The following is a 21,150-nucleotide window of genomic DNA, read 5'->3' on the forward strand; positions in this document are numbered from 1 at the left end:
AGAGTGACAAAGATAGAGAATCTTCCATTGCAGAGATAGAGAATGGTCCATGCAGAAAACCCATTGCAGAGACAGAGAATGGTCCATGCAGAAAACCCATAAGAATGAAAGAGATGGACCATTCTCTATCTCTCTCACTCTTATGGGTTTTCTGCATGCAGGCTTCCTGCTTGTAGAGGCATGAAAGCACCCAGGTCGAGCAGTAAATGTACAGTTACCGCAGTCCGAACGTATGTACGGAGATCGGTTTCCTTATATACTTCGTGCTTGTGGCCATCATCATGTTCCCAGTTATATTACACATGCTTTCGAATTCAGTAATTCCACTATAAATTACGTCACGAAAAAGATTTCGATTTATTTTTTTAATTTGTATACAGATATTTAAGTTCGGACACTTGAGCCTGGTAAACCCTGTATAAGAATATTTGACAAATTTTTCTGATGTTTAAAAACTATTTAATGAAATAATAAAATGATAACCATTATTAATCCTTACGAAGATATTACAAGAATAAAGTTTTGTGCCATGCATTTGGCCCATTGTTTCCCCGTCAGCAATCAACAAAGTGAAGTTAGCTGGTGATTGAAGTGAAAATACCTAGAGACATCTCTAGAAATACCTCATTGCAAGTGCATATTTTATCATTTTAAGTAAACCCGCGCAGTTTACTTGCGCAGTTAAAAAGTAGCGGTCCGTTACCATCACTGCACCTTGTTCTGTTCCAGCATGGGAGAAACTAGAGAAAAATTTTGTAGCCAAAAGGAAGAGTGTATGGAAGTTCACCAAAAAAGAATAAAAAATAAACAAAAGGATGGTATTTCAAACCTTATCACATTTGGTCAGAGCCAGAGGACCTGATGAATTTTGGCGTAAAAGGAAAATATTTAAACTTGCTGCTGTAAGTAACATATTCATCATTGAACATATACTTACTGTTCGTATGGCCGGCCAGACATATACCCACCATATACTTGTCCTGCCTTACGAATAGTTGAGTGGTCTACAATAAGTAACTGTTTAAATTATTACGAGCGACCGGGTATACGTATAACCTAGCCAAAATAAAAATATGCTTTTTTGTCTTTTATTGTCATTTTTCAGCTCGTCTCTGCAAGCAATTTTTCCTCTTCTAGAGTTTAAGGGCATGTGATCCTTACAGTTTCCCCGGCTTTTTTCCACAAAAATGAAAATTTTTAAGAACTGAATTTGGAGATGCTCTAAAATATCATAACTGACGTCCCCGGACTCTTTTTTGAGGAATAATAACAAAAAAATTTATTGTGCTAAATAAATTTATACATATGCATTATTTTGAGGTTACTTCGTTTTTTTATCTCTGCCTTTCCGATAATCTGGAAATTATTTATGAAATAAACTTTTTTAATTGCCTGCAAACAAGGTTAATTCTGGGAGATTAGTTACTATGTTTAATTGTAAGGCCAAAGTTTTCGGCCAAAAATATTGTGTAGTTTGGAAGTAACGCTCGGGTGAATTGTAACACACATAACCTCGAAATATACACGCACGTAGTTAGCAACATCAAAAATTTTTTGATAAAAAATATTTTGAAGGCAAAATATTTTTTATCCTAGGAAAAAAGCCGGGGGAATCTAACACTGAAAAAATCGATACTATTTCCTAAGCGCTATGCAAATTAATCACATTTTGCTCAATTAAAAATTTTTGTAATTAACTTACAAAAAAAGTGTGTGGGGACGTCCGTTAACATGTTCGCTATCATTTCCCAAATTTTTAAAACAAGATATTTATTATTCTGGAAAAAGGCTGGGGGAACCTAAAACTGGTAAAATCGACAGTTTTCTAAGTATCACATGCCCTTAAGACTTTAAAATACAACTTATTTTTGAAATTCAATTTTTCATAAAAAGTTATTAATCAATTTTTCCAATCTGAGTTATTTGGGTAAAACTGCATGAAAGGTCGATTACATTCGATTTTATGTAAATAACTTACATTTTTTACATTCTCATTACTTCCATAGGAAGCACAGCTATCATTATAGTGGCGCCTCTGCGGCATATTTTGGGTCGCATTTTCCATACCCTACCGATAGAAATCTCAGAGTATTCTCTGGCGAAATAGCCTGGTCTTTTTAGATATCCTTTTAAGAGTGATGCGACGGTCATATAATGGTCCTATTTTATTCGTCACGTACCGGTCGGGCAGAGTTATTTACATTAGTTTGCCGTCGGTAACCCGACTCCCTTGTTCAATTTTTCATCAAATTATTAAAACTTTTTTTAATTGATGAATTTTGTACTTGCACTTACCTCTATTAAATGTCTTATAGGAACTCATACAAATGGACAAAAGGATATATAGAGCCATATCGAATTTATAAAATTTCGATGTGGCTCGATACGGTTCTATATCGCCTTTTCCTTACCGTTATAAATCTCAGAGTATATGCTAAAGTTCCTTAAGGCTCTGAGAAGCTCTGAGAAATTATCCTCAGGCACTCAAGTAGATATATTTAAAGATCCAGATAGCCCGTTTAAATGTTTTAAAGGTTGTAAAATGTCCTTTCCGAAATTGAAATAAAAATACGATGATAAACAACAAGCAGAGAGGCTGAAATTGAAATAGGAATTCGATCATAAATAACAGGCAGAGAAGCTATATCAATGGAATAGCTGACACTTAAGGGTCCTTTGTTATAGTCCGGGCGCTGTTTAAATGCCATAACTTATTACCTATAATATTCACGGCGCTTCTGATGAAACAGGTTGGTTGCAAATATTCTAACGAATATTTCCCGTTTTTAATTTTGAAAAAATATTAATTAGAACCAAAGTTCTAGGCAAATTAGTGCAAAAAACTGCAAAAATGCATTTTTTTCTCTTTCAATCGGTCGTATTTCGGCCTGGGCTATTGCTTTTGAGACTTTTGAGAACTCATTTCAAAGAAAATACTTCTCCATTCAAAACGAGCCCTCACGTATACATTTTCAAGCATTGGGAACAGTTTTGTGGCACTTTGAAGATAAAATTTTAACCGGAGAATGGCACTTTTAATTGTTTATAGGCTTCTCGTGCAATGAAGACTCAACATTTTCGAAAAAAGGTTAAAAAAATTGTAGTAATATTTTGTTTAAGATATTATTTAAAAAAATGCAAAAACTGTTAACTAACATTGTTCAATGGATGTTTGGTAAAATATTTATGCTACAGACTGTAAAGCCACGCGGCCGTTTGGATTGAAAGCTTTGTAGGCTTACGTACGGCGACGCGCCGCGAAGCCCGCGCAGTACGGCATCCAGCCGTGCTCCAAAAATCGGCTTTAATTTCTTAATCATTTGTCTCGGGATTTCAAGTGAGGGCTTAAAAGTTGCCTTTTGTTATGCGGAATAAAATAAGGGCTGTCCTTTTTACGAAAATGCTTAGTTTTCATTGCACGAGAGGCCTATAAACAATTAAAAGTATTTAAAGTCTCGAAAGCATTAGTCAAGACCGAAATCCGACCGATTGAAAGAGAAAAAAACGCATTTGTGCAGTTTTTTTTGCACTAATTTGCATAGAACTTTGGTTCTAATTAATATTTTTTCAAAATTACAAAACGCAAATATTCGTTAGAAGATTTGCAACCAACCTGTTTCATCAGAAGCGCCGTAAATATTATAGGTAATAAGTTATGGCATTTAAACAGCGCCCGGACTATAACAAAGGACCCTTGAGTGTCGGCAACTCTATTGATAAAGCCTCTCTGCTTTTTATTTATGATCGAATTCTTATATCAATTTCAGCCTCTCTGCTTCTTATGTATGATCGTATGTTTATTTCAATTTCGGGAATGACATTTTAAAGTCTTTAAAACATTTAAACAGGCTATCTGGATCTTTAAATATACTTACTTGAGTGCCTGAGGAGAATTTCTCAGAGCTTCTCAGAGCTTTAAGAATCTTTAGCATATACTCTGAGATTTATAACGGTAGGGAAAAGGCTATATAGAACAGTGGTCGGTACGCTCTTGCCCAGGGTCGGGTACCCTGCCCTGGCTGCCCTACGACCTACTTTCAGGGCAGTAACTGTGAGCTTGGCGAGACCACCCCTTTCCTCAGAGGTCCTTTGTTAGAAAATGGGAAAAAATGTGAGATTAAAAAATTCGTAATTTTGCAATCAATGACTTAAAAGTAATATATTTGGAATCTAAGTATTTTCCGATTCCAAAAACATGTATTTTGTCTATAAAGGTTGAAAATTTGAGGAGTATTTAGTATTAATTTGTCTGTAAAGCTGATGGTTCTTGATATTAAACTCCTTCAAATTTTTAACTTTTTTAGGCAAGTAATATATCATTGGAATCGGACAAAGTCGTAGATGCTGATAATGCTATTTTTCAAAACGCTAGTTGAAAAAATTAAGTTGGATGGAGCCTGACCATACCTGAAAATTAAGCAAACAGTTTGCCGACCACTGATATAGAACCGTATCTAGCCATCCCTACCGATAGAAATCCTTGAGTATATTCTAAAGATTCTCTAGGGTCAGAGAAGCTCAGAGAAATTCTCCGCAGGCACTCAAGTAGATATATTTAAAGGCTTTAAAATGTCCTTTCCGAAATTGAAATAGAAATACGATCATAAATTACAAGCAGAGTTTGAAATTGAAATAAGCATTCGATCATAAATAACAAGCAGAGAGGCTATATCAATAGAGTAGCCGACACTCGAGGGTCCTTTGTTAAGCCTTCGAATTAATTTAGAAGTAGACTTTTTAAAATTCATAGTTAACAGTATAAAACATAATAATTCGGAATCTACGGGTTTCGATGATTTTAGATATCTAACTTTTTTTTAAATACTTAAAATTGGAATTAATACGATGTTTCTCGTAAATGGAATGAGGTACGCCAAGAAAGACAAGATTTTTGAATACTACTAGAAAATTATATATTAGTATATAAGTTATAATTATAAATAAGTATAATGAGAAAATTCATTAATTAAAAAAAGTGTTAATAATTTGAAGAGAAATTTAAAAGGGGTTAGTCGGATTAGCGACATCCAACTACTGTAAATAACTCTACTCGCCCGGTACGTAAACGAACACAAAAGGAACATTATATTACCGTCGCACGACTCTTGAAAGGACCACTAAAAGGACCCAAATCTCTCAGACTATCTCAGAGACTAAATCGTTTCAAATCGATTCTGCCATCGGTAGGGATATAGAAATTTTATAAATTCGATATGGCTCTATATATCCTTTTGTCCATTTGTATGAGTTTCTATAAGGCATTTAATAGAGGTAAGTGACGAATTAACTAGGGCCATTATATGACCGTCGCATCACTCTTAAAAGGACCTCTGAGAGGACCTTTGAAAAGGACCCAAATCTCTCTGACTATCTCTGAGACTAAATCATTCAAACCGAACATGCAGATAGTCCCAAATCGGTCAGGCTATTTCGCCTAAGAATATTCTGAGATTTCTATCGTTAGGGTTGTCTATTTGTATAGGTTTCAATTTCAGCCTCTCTGCTTGTTATTTATGATCGTATTTTTATTTCAATTTCGGAAAGGACATTTTAAAGCCTTCAGATCATTTAAACGAGCTACCTGGACCTTTAAATACATCTACCTGAGTGCCTACAGATAATTTCTCAGAGCTTCTCAGAGCCTTGAGAATCTTTAGCATATACTCTCTGATTTCTATCGGTAGGGTTCTCACACTACCTGACGAATATCCACCAAGAATTTTTAACAAAGCAGTTAAATTCTCTTTAAAATAAATAAATGTACAGGGTTGGCCATATTCGACGAAAAGATTTGGCAACACTGTAACTTTTGACAGAGATGACAGATCGAGTAATGACGTAGCGCGTTTGAAGCATCAGTCTAAGGAGACATTTGCCATGGAGCAGCACACTCCACGCTAACGCTCTCAGATTGTTGAAATTTACATTCAACAAAACAAGTCAATTGTGAAAACTCAACGTACATTGAGAAAAATAAATAAAGTGAAAACTGTGCCTTCTGCGACTACATTGTATCGTTTGTATGAAAGATTTTTATCAGGTGAGGCACTTACTAATCACAAGCGTCCAAATAAAAAGCGACCAAGGTGATCGGATGAAAATATCGCACTCGTACGGGCCAGTGTCCAGTCTCCATGCACGTTGAGTTTTCACAATTGACTTGTTTTGTTGAATATAAATTTCAACAATCTGAGAGCTTTTGCGTGGAGTGTACTTCTCCATGGCAAAAATCTCCTTAGATTGATGCTTCAAATGCGCTACCTCATTGCTCGATCTGTCATTTCTGTCAAAAGTTACAGTGTTGCCAAATCTTTTCGTCGAATATGGTCAACCCTGTATAACCATATAGTTAAATGTTCAACCGTAATGATTATTTTTCTACCAAAAAAAAAAATGAATTTTCAAAAAATTACACAAATTTGTAAACAAAGAGTTGAATTTTTAACCAAATTGTTAAATTTTTCACTTGAAAAATTAATTTTCAACGAAAAATGTAATAGTTAATATTTCAACCAAAAAAATATTTTTATTTTTAATAAAAAACATTAACATTTTAAATACTTTTATTTTTAATCAAAAAAGTAAAATTTTCCACCGAGAAGGTTAATTTTCTACCAAAAGTCGAATTTTTGACAAATTACATCAATTTCTAACCAAACAGTTGATGTTTTAACTAAAAAAGATATATTATGTATACAAAATGCACTAGTTAAATTTCCAGTTAAAAAATTAATTATCGTACTAAAATGTGTACTAAAAAATGTACCGAACAATTTTTCAACCAAATAGTTAAAATTTTGACCCAATTGCAAATTGCACGTTAGGGAATCGGGACAGCACCATTAAACTACAGTTTCAGCAATCATTATTTATACACTACCGAAATTTAAAAAATCTTGTTTTTATTTTAAAAATTGGAAAACGTTTGGCAAGCCTAAAAACTTGAGAACTTCTTTGGTATCTGTGAGAGTTAAGTTGAAAAGTAGGAGTTGCTGCAGAAATTCTCCAATTGTTATAAAAATGAAAATCCCTATACTTGTGCTTTCTCAAAGACCCCCAAAACCCACCCCTAGTACTTTTCACAAAACAGTGAAGAAGTTACTCCATGTATAACAGCCAATAAATTTCTAAATTAAAAATAGTCACAAAATTCACCTTTAGAAAACTCTAGTCTATGTTCCCAACCCCATAATATTACTGGACGGCCCCTAAAAACCACCCCTAGTACACTTCACGAAAGAGTTCACAAGTTAATCTATTTGGAACAGGCAAGAAATTTTTTAATTGAAAAAATGCCATAATTCACTTTTTTGAAATTTCAACTTATGTTCCTAACCCCATAATAATATTAAACAACCTCTAAGATTAAAGGTATTCCATCGTAATATGGTTAAAAAATAATTGGACTTGTAATAATTTTAATATACTAATTTATCGTAATTTAATACTTCTTTGAGATCAATTTTTCACCATTTTTGTGGCCTTTAAGTTTCCAATTTTATTGTAAAATCAAAAATATTTAAGATTCTAATTTTATTTTAATACCATAATTTTTTGTAAAATCAAGCGTACCAGAGTCTGAATTGTATTTTTTTTAATGTTCTCCTTCGACTGCGACGCTTGCTTCTGCTCTGCGCACAAAATTACCAGTTACTCGTTGTAACATATCCTTGTCGATATGGTCGACGGCGTCTTGGATCCTGGTCATGACCTCCGTCTGATCCTGTCGCTTTTTTCCTAGACAACCTTCTTTACGTATCCCCAAGTAAAGAAGTCCAGACGCGTTAAGTCAGACGATCAGTAAGGAATTAAAAAGAATATGAACATCCTTCCCATTTCCGTTTTTAGCATTTGGTTGTATGTATTCTGAATCTTTTTAAAGGTAGATTTGATTATTTTAAAAAATTAAAAAGTGTATTGGCTGTTTAACATGGAGTAACTTCTGAACTGTTTGGTGAAAAGTACTAGGGGTAGCTTTAGGGGGTTGTTTAATATTATTTTAAAGTTGGGTACATAATCTGAATTTTTATGAATGTGAATTTTGTTATATTTTTCAATTTAAAACTTTATTGTCTCTTTCACATGGATAATCTTCAAAAATGTTTCATGAAAAGTACTAGGCGTGGATTTTGGGAGCTGATTAATCCCTTCGTTGGCATTGACGCAAAATGCTTCAAAATTTTCCGTGCCCAGTATGGCATTGACGTAAAATGCGTCAATCTTCATTTTTTTCTGTTTAACGTACTCCGATTTTGCATTCAAGTCTTGCTCGGGGACTTTTTGGGGTCGCTGAATCCGAAGCTGAAGTCAAAAATCGATAATTCAAAATGTCGGATCATACAAATTAGATCCTACTGTTGGCTTCGTAGAATTTACTAAACGGAGAAGTAGGACCTACTACACCGTTTAGTAAATTCTACGAAGCCAACAGTAGGATCTACTTTGTATGGTTTAGTCAATTTTTAAGTACCATGATTTATCCAAATTGAGCCTTTTTTGTATTTTCGTCCACCATATTGGATCAGCCATTTTAAATTTTCTAATTTTGACTTCAGTTGCGGGTTCAGCGACCCCAAAAAACCGTAAATGCCAACATTTATCTACCTAAATCTAGCCGTTTTTGGTATTTTTGTTCGCCATATTGGATCCGCCATTTTCAATTTCTGATTTTTTACTTCAGATTCGCATTCAGCGACCTCAGGATACATATTTTCAGAATAACAAATATTCCTGCCATTTTGGGCACTTTTTGTTAAATTCTCTCTGCCAACGAAGGGGTTCCCCACCGATAAAAATCTCTGAGTATTCTCAAGTAAAATAGCCTGGCCCATTTGAGTCTATAAGCAGAGTCGATTTGAATGATTTAGTCTCAGAGATAGTATGAGAGATTTGTGTCCTTTTTAAGGTCCTTTTAGTGATACTTTTAAGAGTGGTGGGACGGTAATATAATGTTCCTTTTGTATTCGTCACGTACCGGGCGGGCAGAGTTATTTACAGTAGTTGACCGTCGCTAACCCGACTCTCCCTTTTTAAATTTCTCTTCAAATTACACTGGCACACAAAAAAGTGGTCTGTCCGACAGACTACACTATCATATCTATATGTTTTTGGGGTCGCTGAATTCGAATCCGGTGTCCAAATAATCAAGTTGGCTCGTATTTTCTGAAAAACGAGAAAATGGATGTAAAATCGACAAAATCAGCGATTTTTCAGGTATATTTTTGCGAAAAAAAAATATTTTCTCGCCCGGTGGACTTAACCAACAGATTTATATCTTTAGGGTCGCTGAATTCGAGTGTGACGCCCAAATCACCAATTTGGCTCACACTTTTTCGAAAATCGCAAAAATAGACGTAAAATCGGTGAATACAGCGATTTTTCTTGTATACTTTAGCAACAAAAAAATTGTTCATGCCCGGTGGTCTAAATCAGCACATCCTTATGTTTTTGGGGTTGCTGAAACCAAATCTGCGGTCAAAATAACCTAGTTGGCTCATATTTGATCGAAAAACGTAAAATTAGACATAAGATCGACGAAAACCTTTACTTACCTCGACTGGGATTGTCGTTCACTGTAGATTCCCTTTGCGTCTTACGTTTCGGGGTTTTTTAATTTGCGTTAGTCTCCGTGCATGGCAATAATAGGATTTTTTGTAAATAAGTTTTATTTACTTTTAGCGTTACCCAGGAACAACGACGTGGACGTAGTAAATTCTGTTCCCTTGGGGTGCTTTATTACCGTGAGTCCCCTTGCCTCTCACGCTTATAGGGGTCTTTTATTTTTCTTTGTATCGCTTGTATCGAACCCTTTTTTCCTCAAAAGACCTACGTAGTGGGTTTCGCTTTCGTTTGGTACCTTGATTGACTTGATCTCGTTTTAAACTCCAACAGTAGTCAGCCATCATGTTGATATCCCAACATCCCTGATATCGCCTCTCCATCTCTTTTATATCCTGGTGGAAACGTTCGCCTTGCTCTCCACTAAAGTCTCCCAGGTTGTCTGGAAACTTATTTATCTGCGAATGAAGAAAATGTAGCTTCAAATTCATAAGGCAGCCTAGTTTACAGCCTAGTTTACAGATCTCAAAATTCTAAAAATCATTTTAGGACAGCAATCAGGGTATACAAAAACACCTTGTTACTTGTGCTTATAGGACAGTCGATATCGCGTTCGTCATTATAAAAAAAAAGTGGCCAAAAAGAACATCGTTTGAGCAAGAACAAAAAAATATAATTGAAGATCCTCTAGTTGACCCTAAAGAAGTTTTGATTCCACCCCTTCATATAAAGCTGGGTCTTATGAAACAGTTTGTCAAAGCGCTTGACAAGGGTGGCGATTGCTATGCGTATTTGGAAGATCAATTTCCACAACTTTCCGAAGCAAAATTAAAAGAGGGGATCTTCGATGGACCGCAGATAAGAAAAATATTGCAGGATCCAGAATTCATTAAAAAAATGTCCAGACTATCAAAATGTGGTTTCAGAAATGGTAACAAACTTTGGTAAACTAGGCTGCCTTATGAATTTAAAGCTACATTTTCTTCATTCGCATATAAATAAGTTTCCAGACAACCTAAGAGACTTTAGTGAAGAGCAAGGCGAACGTTTCCACCAGGATATAAAAGAGATGGAGAGGCGATATCAGGGATGTTGGGATATCAACATGATGGCTGACTACTGTTAGAATTTAAAACGAGATCAAGTCAATCAAGGTACCAAACGAAAGCGAAACCCACTACGTAGATCTTTTGAGGACAAAAGGGTACGATACAAGCGATATAAAGAAAAATAAAAAATAAAAGAACCCTATAAGCGTGCACCCCAAAGGGAACAGAATTTACTACGTCCACGCCGTTGTTCCTGGGTAACGCTAAAAGTAAATAAAACTTATGTACAAAAAATTCTACTTTTGCCATACAAGGAGACTAACGGAAACTAAAAACCCCGAAACGTGAGACTCAAAGGGAATCTACAGTGAACGACAATCCCAGTCGAGGAAGGTAAATGTTTTCATCGATCTTATGTCTAATTTTGCGTTATTCGATAAATTATGAGCCAACTGGGTTATTTGAACCCTGGATTCAGAATGAGTGACCCCAAAAACATAAGGACATGCTGGTTAAGTCTTCCGGGGATGAAGATATATTTTTTTTTGCAAAAATATGCACGAAAAATCGCTGTATTCGCCGATTTTACGTATATTTTTGCGATTTTCGAAGACGTATGAGCCAAATTGGTTATTTGGGCCTCAGATTCGAATTCAGGGACCCAAAAGACATATAAATATGTGGGTTAAGTCCACCGGGCGAGAAAAAATATTTTTTTGTTGCAAAAATATACCTAAAAAATCAATGTTTTTGTCGATTTTACATCTATTTTTTCGTTTTTCAGAAAAATACGAGCCAACTTGGTTATTTGGGCACCGGATTCGAATTCAGCGACCCCAAAAAAATATAGATATGCTAGTGTAGTCTGTCGGACAGACCACTTTTTTTGTGCGCCGATGTTATTAACACTTTTTTTTTAATTGATGAATGTTCTCAATGTACTTATTTATAATTATAGCTTATATACTAATATAGAATTTTCTAGTTGAATTAAAAAATGTTGTCTGTTTTGGCATATTTCATTCCATTTATGAAAAACGTTGTATTAATTCCAATTTTAAGCATTAAAAAAAAAGTTACATATCTGAAATCATCGAAACCCGTAGATTCCGAATTATTATGTTTTAGGCTGTTAGCAATGAAATTTAAAAAATCTACTTCTAAATTTTAATCCGAAAGCTTAACAAAGGACCCTTGAGCGTCGGCTACTCTATTGATATAGCCTCTCTGCTTGTTATTTATGATCGTATTTCTATTTCAATTTCGGAAAGGACATTTTAAAGTCTTTAAAACATTTAAAAGAGCTACCTGGAACTTTAAATACATACAACTGAGTGCCTGCGGAGAATTTCTCTGAGCTTCTCTGACCCTAGAGAATCTTTAGAATATACTCAGACATTTATATCGGTAGGGTTAATATTGTTATGAGGTTGAAAATACAAACTGAAGTTTTCTGAGCTTGAATCTTATGACTAATTTAAGGGTGTTCGTTTAATCCGACTTTGAAGTTTTTTTAATAGGTACGGCACTGATTCCATATATATTTTTTCCGAAGGATTTGTGAACGAAAGAAAGAGAACTTGTCGAATATCCGGGGTCTTGCGAGATTCTCGGATCAATAAAATTTTGAAAAATCAAAAAAAAAAAAAATTTGAGGAAATGATTATTTTCCCGACAAATATGAATTTTGCGAAAGATAGAAACCAGCGGGTAGCAGACGGCAGTATTTGAACGATTAGAATCGTTTGCTAATTTATTTTTTTACTCACAATTCTAACATAATAGAAGAATTCTAGAGATCAACGGCTCTTCCAAAGGGCCAGGTCTAGAATTCTTCTAATATGTCAGAATTGTGAGTAAAAAATAAAGTAGCAAACGATTCTAATCGTTCAAATACTGCCGTCTACTACCCGCTGGTTTCTATGTTTCGCAAAATTCATATTTATCGGGAAAATAATCATTTTCTCAACAAATTTTTTGATTTTTCAACATTTTATTAATGCGAGGATCTCGAAAAACCCCGGATATTCGACAAGTTTTATTTCTTTCGTTCACAAATCCTTCGAAAAAAATATGTATGGAATCAGTGCAGTACCTATTAAAAAAAATCAAAGTCGAATTGAAACAACACCCTTAAGTTAAGAAATTTATTGGCTGTTTCACATGGAGTAATTTCTGAGCTGTTCTGTGAAAAGTATTACGGGCGTGTTTTAAGAGTGGTTGTAAAAGCACAACAGTAGAAATTTTAATATTTTTAACAATTGCAGATATTTTTTTACCCTTACTTACCCACTCTTGGTCTCTTTCAAAGAAAACATTTTTAAAGTTAATTTTACCGAAATCGGTACGCTGGTTCTCGAACAAGAATATGCTAAAAGCAAATATAAAAGATTATTTGTTAAAAAGATATGATTTATTCAGGTTCCAGAAGCTGGAATGACAATATTATCATATCGATATGGATACTATTCCATAATTTAGTGTTTATTTAGTGCTAATTTATGCCGCAGAAAAAAATTATGTACCCGGCAATTTTGATGAAAAACATGTGGTAATGCTAGCTTCAGCTGAAGCCACAACTCAGGTATGCGAAACTTGGATACTATTAGTGGTATCAAATTTTCCTTTGCGCAGGAATTTAGTGCTAATTAAGTGCTTTGGATTTGTGCTATACAAAGAATCCGGGCACTTTTTTTTTTACCAAAAACTTGTAATGCTGGCTTCAGGTGACTATGGCATATGAAACTCGAAAACTATTATTTGCATCAAATTCTGTTTTGCCCAAGATTTCAGTTTTAATTAAGAGCTAATATATTCTGCAAAAACTAAAATTTGTGCCCGGTAATTTTGATAAAAAACATGTAGTAATGGTTTGCGTCAGGTGACTGATATATAAAACTCTGAAACTATTAGTGATATCAAGTTCTGCTTTTCGCAGGAATTTAGTGCTAATTAAGTGTTAATATATTCTGAAAAACTAAATTTTATGCCCGGTAATTTTGGTCAAAAACATGTAGTAATGACTGCTTAAGGTGACTGGTATATGAACTAGTATATGCATTTTTGATGTGTATGAACCTTCACATAAGAATAACATCGGGGTAAACACTTTTTTGTGCATTTCGCCCAAAACTTGAAAAGTTACAGTAAAGTATAGGCAATACTTTCATGGTATCATCACATGCATTAAGGCTTCGCAGAATATTGCCCTTAATTATTATTTTTGTTCAATGCAACAATTTTATTTCCATAGCATGTCGCGCCTTCAGGGTATTTCATAAATGCTATGGTCCATATGAACTTAAAAAATGCATATTTTTATTCTTATTGTTTTTTATTGTTTAAATAAATTATTTTTGTTTGAATCCAACTTTTTAATGGAATAGACTGCAGAAAATCGTACTTCCTTTCTAGTTTTTTTAAAAACAAGTTTCATAGAGGCTAAGTCATACTTCTTCCATGTTACTTATACTTATTTAAATAATTTATATTTGAGATGAAAAATTTATTATCTTATAATCCTACACGTTTTTGGTAAAAAAGTGCCTGGATTTTGTTTCATAGCATAAATCCAGTGCACTTAATTAGCACTAAATACCTGCGAAAAGAGATTTTGATACCACTATTAATTTTCGAGTTTCATATGTCAGACTCACCTAAAGTCATCATTACTATACGTTTTTGGTAAAAAATTCCCGGATTTTTTGCATAGCGCAAATCCAGAGCCACCATTACTACATGTTTTTGGTCAAAATTACCAGGCACAAAATTTAGTTTTTGCAGAATATATTAGCACTTAATTAGCACTAACTTTCTGAGCAAAGCAGATCTTGATATCACTAATAGTTTCCGAGTTTCATATAACAGTCACCTAACACCACAATGACGTCACTTTTTAGGCAAAAAAAGTGTTTTTAACAAATTTTTATTAAAGAGCGCACATCCAGAGCATTTAATTAGCACTAAATTCCTGAGCCAAGGAGAATTTGATACCACTAATAATTTCCGAGTTTCGCATACCAGTCACCTGAAGCCAGCATTACTACACGTTTTTGGTACAAAAAAAGTGTCCGGATTTTTTGCTTAGCACAAATCCAGAGCATTTAATTAGCACGAAATTCCTGTCCAAAGGAGAATTTGATACAACTAATAATTTCCGAGTTTCACATACCAGAGTCACCTGAAGCCAGCATTACTACACGTTCTTGACAAAAAAGTCTCCGGATTTTGAATAGCACAAATCCAGAGCACTTAATTAGGACTAAATTCCTGTGCAAAGGAGAATTTGATACCACTAATAGTTTCCAAGTTTCGCATACCGGAGTTGTGGCTTCAGCTGAAGCTAGCATTACTACATGTTTGTGACCAAAATTACCGGACACAACACTTTTGTTCTGCAGCATAAATTATCATTAAATAAGCAATAAATTATGGCATAGTGGCCATATCGATATTACAATGTTGTAATTCCAGCTTCCAGGACCTGAGAATTATACTACCACTTCCAAATAGACGAACTTTCTAATAACGCGTCGGTCCACTAGACTAGAATGTGGGCTTCGAGAGTTAAGAATAATGAAAAAATTACAAAGAAGTTCTGAAGTTTTTTTCGCTTACCAAACATTTTCTAATTTCTAAAATTAGTAAAAGTCGATATTATATGTTGGTAGTGGATAAATAATGATTGCTGAAACTAGTTTGACGGTGCTGCTCTGATTTCTTAGATTTCGATTTGCAATTGGGAACTTTATCGCTCTGTAGTTTCTATAGAAAGGACCGCACAGCATTATTGTATTTGAATTTTTTTCTTATTCTTTTTGTTATCTTTCCACCATCACCCGTTGCTCCACATGTTTTGGGACACCCTGTACTGCTAGTAAACACTGAAAACTGGTAAAGCATAAAGATTTTGCAGAGAAAATATCGAAAGATCGGAAATAAAATAACAACATAACTTGCAAACTGTCAAAATTGGGCAAACGCTTTTGGCTGATCTTGACCAAATTTGAATTTTCCATTTCTGCAAATGTATTAACACTATGCGATTTAATTAAACTCTGTATACCGGTCTGTATATCGGGTGACTTTCGAAAGACTAATCGGATGTAACTGTGCTTTGGTACACGTTTTAATTTGCCAAAAAGAAAGGTTGAGTTCTTTAACCAGCATTTCTATTTTGAGATCGAACTATGAGATACAAAAAAATTAATACAGTCATTGTTTGTCCGAAAGAAACGTTTAGTTTTTGTTTTAATCGTAAAAAATAACGTTAAAAATTAAAAAATTATATTTTTGAAAGAACGAAACAAGCTGCGATACGAAATTCACATGAAAAAGTTGTTCGCCCAAAAAATATCTATAAATTTGTTATGAATCATTTTTGGTAGGACGCTTGGTTTTTGTTTAATTCATAAACAATAACATTAAGAAAAAAGAAATGAAATTTTGAGGAAAACTAAAGCATATACAAAAAAAATTAATAAAAAGTTTTTAAGTTTAGAAAGATCTACTCATTTGTTATTAATCAATTTTTGAAAGGATGCGTGGTTTTTGTTTTAATCGTAAAATATAACATTAAAAATAAACGAAATTAATTTTTGGAAAAACAGCACAATGTACGAAAAAATAGACAAAACTTGTTTACCCAAAAGAGTGAATATACGCCTGTTTCAATTCCATTACTTATCATGAATTGTAATTATATGTAATTATTGCAACGATGCATTTTTCAGGCTAGCTGAAAATACAAATTAATGCAAAATAAGGAACAAATATTAAAATATTGATGAAAAATAAATTTGTACTATATTTTGCAATGTCTGAAGCAGCAGCCCCAGACAGAGGTCCATAAATAAATATAATGTACATTTGATATAATAGAGTTCAACATAATGTAGGAATGTTAGCATTTTGGATGCCCCCCCCCCTCAACCAACCAAAACTGCCGGGAACGGCCAGGGGATACCTACGAGTTGTAAATTCCCCCCAGGCGGGTTCGTTTCGAACCCAAAGGCACCCCTACTTCTTTTCCAACTTTTACACTCGACCCTCATGAAAAACCTTTGGAAAAGGATTGGGGCGCCTGCGAGGCCCCCCAGACGGGATCGTTTCGAATAGAGAGGCACCCCGACCCCTTTTATAATTTTTTCAGGACCCCCCCCCCCCCCCCCCCCCCCCCCCCCCAACTAAGCTCCCCACAAAAACAAATTGAAAGTGGTCGAGGGTGCCTGTGAAATACACATCAGTATAGTTCACGAAACATAAAATAAAATTTTTCGGCCAGATTCGTGTTCAGCATCCTTTTTTAGAGCTACCATCAAGCTTTGTACAATGTTAGAAGAAACACTGTTGACGGACCAGATTAAGTGATCCCAGAAGAACAATTTTTTGCATCTGGCTCACGATGGGCTGAGCCTAATGCTGGCAAGAGGGTTTTTTTTAGTTGGATAAGAAATTAAGCTTTCATACCTCCCAGGCAGCCGATTCTACATAGTGTCTAGTGGTCTTTAAAGTCCTTGAAATGTACTTGAATCTTGTCTGTCCTTGAAAAGTCCTTGAATGTCCTTGAATTTTACGCTATGTCCTTGAATTTTTCATATTCTCTCGAATCCGATATTATTTCAAAATATCATCAGAAACTAACCTAAAAAATGTACCTCAGTTCTGCTAAAAATTACATGTGCACATTCGTGCGTAATGATATTTTTTTTTTCGAAAAGATTCTGGTAAAATAGATACGGTTGTCGAAATAAATATTTTTTCCTATTTCGCGCGCGAGAACACCACGCCCCCTGCCAACACAACTCTCTCTCTCTAACTTTCGACTCTGTGAACACCTGTTTACAAGCACGCTTTTTTGGTTTGCCATTACGCTGACATACATTCTGTCTTTCGCTCTTTCGCAGTGACAGAAAGAGGCAGAGTACTGCATTTTACACTTTGCGCAGGCAAACGCATGTCTACTCGGATACTCGTACATTTTTCTAGACAAAGATGATGCTATAGAGAAGAAAATAATAAGCATGTGTCGCTGTCGCACGCTAGATTGAGCCTGAGCTGCTAAGCCTTTCATTGTTGTGCTTTGTCTAACCAAACAGCAGATACGTAACGAGCCGGCACTGTCAGTGGGATTTGATCCATCAAACCTTCTTTCGAAGGTTTGATGGATCGCCATAGTTTATACCGTTGAATTCGGATTACGCAATGTTATAATGATAATACGTGGTGATTCATACTCCGAATTAATGATATTGTTAGGTAAGTAAAGTTGAACAAAAACACAAATATATTCTAAATAGACTCATCTCGCGTAGCTATACCGCTCATTCAGTCAGTGCTGTACTGCGTACTGGAAGTTGTCTGCTTGGCGACTCTGGGCAATAATATAATAATAGTTTCAATCAGTTAACTGATTAATGCATGGTTTTTGAATTCAGCATAACAATGATACATAACCTAAAAATGGCAGATAATGATACATTATTGCTTCAAGCAAATATTTATATTTCGTTCATATTTATGTATATTTTTGTGTCAATTTGTTTCGTTTATTTTTTATAATTGCTACGGTATAAATCATTACTGTCATTGTATTGTAATTCAAGTACATCATTTATCAGCAGCGATAAAATGTTTTGATAATCGTAATCAATTTTACTTTTCTATAAATGTTTAAATAAATAAAGTAATTATTAAATTGTATTAAATAATTTTATAATTTCATTTTAATAAATATTTTATTTCTTAAAAATTGCTCATTATAGTTAATTACATGATTATATATATTCATGTTTTATGTGCTGTATCGATACATTTGCATCGATGTTTTGATAATTTTTGAAAGATTGTTAAAAAACTGAGGTGCCGCATTCAGAGACTATATATGCCGGCGCAGATACGCGAGGTGAGTGTAGTAATAACCGCTTGTATACGTGGTATCCCCAGTGACAGCTGTACGATTGAAATGGATACTTACATAAAAACATTTTTTAATTATTCTAACGGTTTCATTTCTATTTGTGCAAATTATTATATCCACGGGTCATTTACTTCAGTTGTACTACCGATTATATTTCTTTACTTTGACTTTTGATAACCTTTCATCAGTATTTGCAATTAAATGATAGCATTTTGCTTCGCACTTTTACGGCGAACTTGTTTTGTTTGTTTAATATTAGATTTATCATGAGGGACCGCAGGAGTGTGAAAAGGAAATGCAAGTTCAATGCGATTTGGTGTAGTAATCCCAAGTACTAATCATGATTGGAACCGGCAACAAATCATCATTCAGCATTTTGTAAGCTGTGCCGTGTCACGTAAGTACATAACGCCAAACAGATATCTGGTTCAATACTGAAGGGGTCTAAGAACGCGGGCACAGGGGCAGAATCCCAGAAAATTCGACACAAGAAGAAAATGCCAAAGGAAACTCGTCTGCGGTTGCAACTTGTGTAGAAAGTGGTCATTTAACTGTCGAAGCTCCTGATATGCCAAACAAGGCTGTCAGTGGACTGAAGACAAAAGCAAATCTGAATCAGTACGTCGTGAAAGATGAAATTACGAAAGCTGAATTGATATGTTGCATACAAGGGGTTCTAGGGCACCTTTTTTTGCGTGAAATAGAAGAAAATGTTTCAATGTCGAAAGTGGCTTTTCCGAATAGCCAAATTGCGAGCAAAGTGAATTTAGGTAGAACCAAAATATCCTACACGATTGTATACGACATAGCAAAATACTTCGAAAACGAAATGAGGAGATTGATGACGACCACTGCAGAGCCGGTATTAGGTTTCAACGAGAGTCTCAATAAAACCAGTAAAAACAGATGGACATCGTCTTCCAGTTTTGGGACGAAACTAAAAACGAAGTGGCCACAAGATATTTTACATCTGCATTCTTGAGAAAATCATCTGCCCTTGATCTAGTTGCAGCACTTAAAAACAGCGTGTCTACGGAAGTATTAGCGAAAGTTATACAAATCTCGATGGACGGTCCAAACGTTAACATAAAATTCGCCAAAGACTTCCAATCGATTTTGAACGAAGTCTTGAAAAACAAAACGTTGCTCGATCTCGGTTCATGTGGTTTGCACACAGTGAATGCAGCTGTCAAAACCGGGTTTGAAAAGCCTGAGTGGAAACAGATCGATTTCTTGAGAGCTGCTTACAATCCATTTAAAGACGTTCCATCTCGAAGAGCTGACTACAACACTGCATTAGAGTCTATAACATTCCTGGAAAAGTTTTGTGCTATGCGGTGGCTCGAAAAAGTGCCAGTTGTACAAACGGCACGTAATATTTTGCCTCATCTTGAAAAGTTCGTCGATCGTGCAAAATTAGGCAAAACGGGACTAACGTGCAATAGTTTCAATATTTTTAGATACTTGATCGATGACAAGCTCCTGCCTGCAAAACTACCTTTCTTCGAATCGGTGGCTGCTCAGTTTGAACCGTTTTTGAAAGAATTTCAGTCAAATAATCCTTTGGCGCCATTTCTGTATGACGATCTGCTTTCGCTCATGCATAAAATTATACAGAAATTTGTCAAGACAGAAATATGAGGCAAACACAGCGTGACGGTTCTGGACTTAAAAGACAAAAATAATCTTCTGTCACCGCAACACATCAAGATCGGGTATGCCACGCAGAATGTCCTCAATGGATTGAAGGATCTGACGAGTCTCGAAAAATTAAAATTCAAAGACCAGTGTCGTGAGTGCTATCAAGCTATCGCCGTGAATCTGCTTGAAAGATCGCCACTTGAATGTTCTCTGAAATAAGGGCTTTCTTGCTTGAGTCCTCAGATTATCCTTCTCGAAAAAACATCGCACAGCAGAGATTAACAATTGTTTTACGTAAACTCGTAGAAAATAAGCAAATATCAGGTTCTGCGGCGGGCGCAGTTGAACTCGAATTTCAACGAATTTGTTGGAAAGAAATTATGAAAGAGCAGATGCGCTCCTTTGATCGCGCATCGATGCGCTTGGATCATTTCTGGATGAAAATCATTGACGTTCATGGTTCGGAGAGCTACAGCAACTTGTTGCTGTTCGTCAAAAAAATACTCATTTTATCGCACGGCAAGACGGTATCAAGACGACTTATTCAGTAACAGGATCGCTTAAACCAAATATTTGTTACCAAAAAATTATTTGATATAAGAAATCTGTGATTCTATGATATATAGTTCGATGTTCTGAAAGATAAATATGAAATATTTATGCGCACGGCTACATCTTATTTTGGTTTTTATTAAACTCGTAACCTGGTGTCCTGAAATAACTTGGGAATGTCTTTAAAATTTTCTGAAAATGTTCTTGAATTTCATACTAACCTTTTACTCGACACTTTGTTATAAGTACTAGCAGATGGATTTTGTAACCTCAGTACAGCATGCTCAGCTCGAAAAGAGGAGCTTGATATTTCGCCCGTTTTTCTACTTCCTTTGCCGTGATATTACCATCAACTGTTGCCGAGAATTCAATCACGTAAATTATCTTGGTCTTCAGATCTTGGAGGCCAATATCAGGCTTTTCAGCACTGAT

At 35.0% G+C, this 21,150-nt stretch overlaps 1 protein-coding gene across 1 annotated transcript in view; it reads left to right on the forward strand.

Moving 5' to 3' along the window:
* The first annotated feature begins 710 nt into the window (after nt 1-710).
* The window catches only part of LOC117169739 (39S ribosomal protein L20, mitochondrial), a 57,073-nt gene continuing 36,633 nt past the window's right edge, over nt 711-21,150 (forward strand). The window contains exon 1 of the mRNA XM_033356245.1: nt 711-902. Within this exon, the coding sequence (XP_033212136.1) occupies nt 816-902 (87 nt within the window). The 5' untranslated portion in view covers nt 711-815. The remainder of the gene's footprint in view (nt 903-21,150) is intronic.

This window comes from Belonocnema kinseyi, chromosome 3 (genome assembly GCF_010883055.1).
Source record: "Belonocnema kinseyi isolate 2016_QV_RU_SX_M_011 chromosome 3, B_treatae_v1, whole genome shotgun sequence".
In the NCBI taxonomy this organism is placed as follows: Eukaryota; Metazoa; Arthropoda; class Insecta; order Hymenoptera; family Cynipidae; genus Belonocnema; species Belonocnema kinseyi.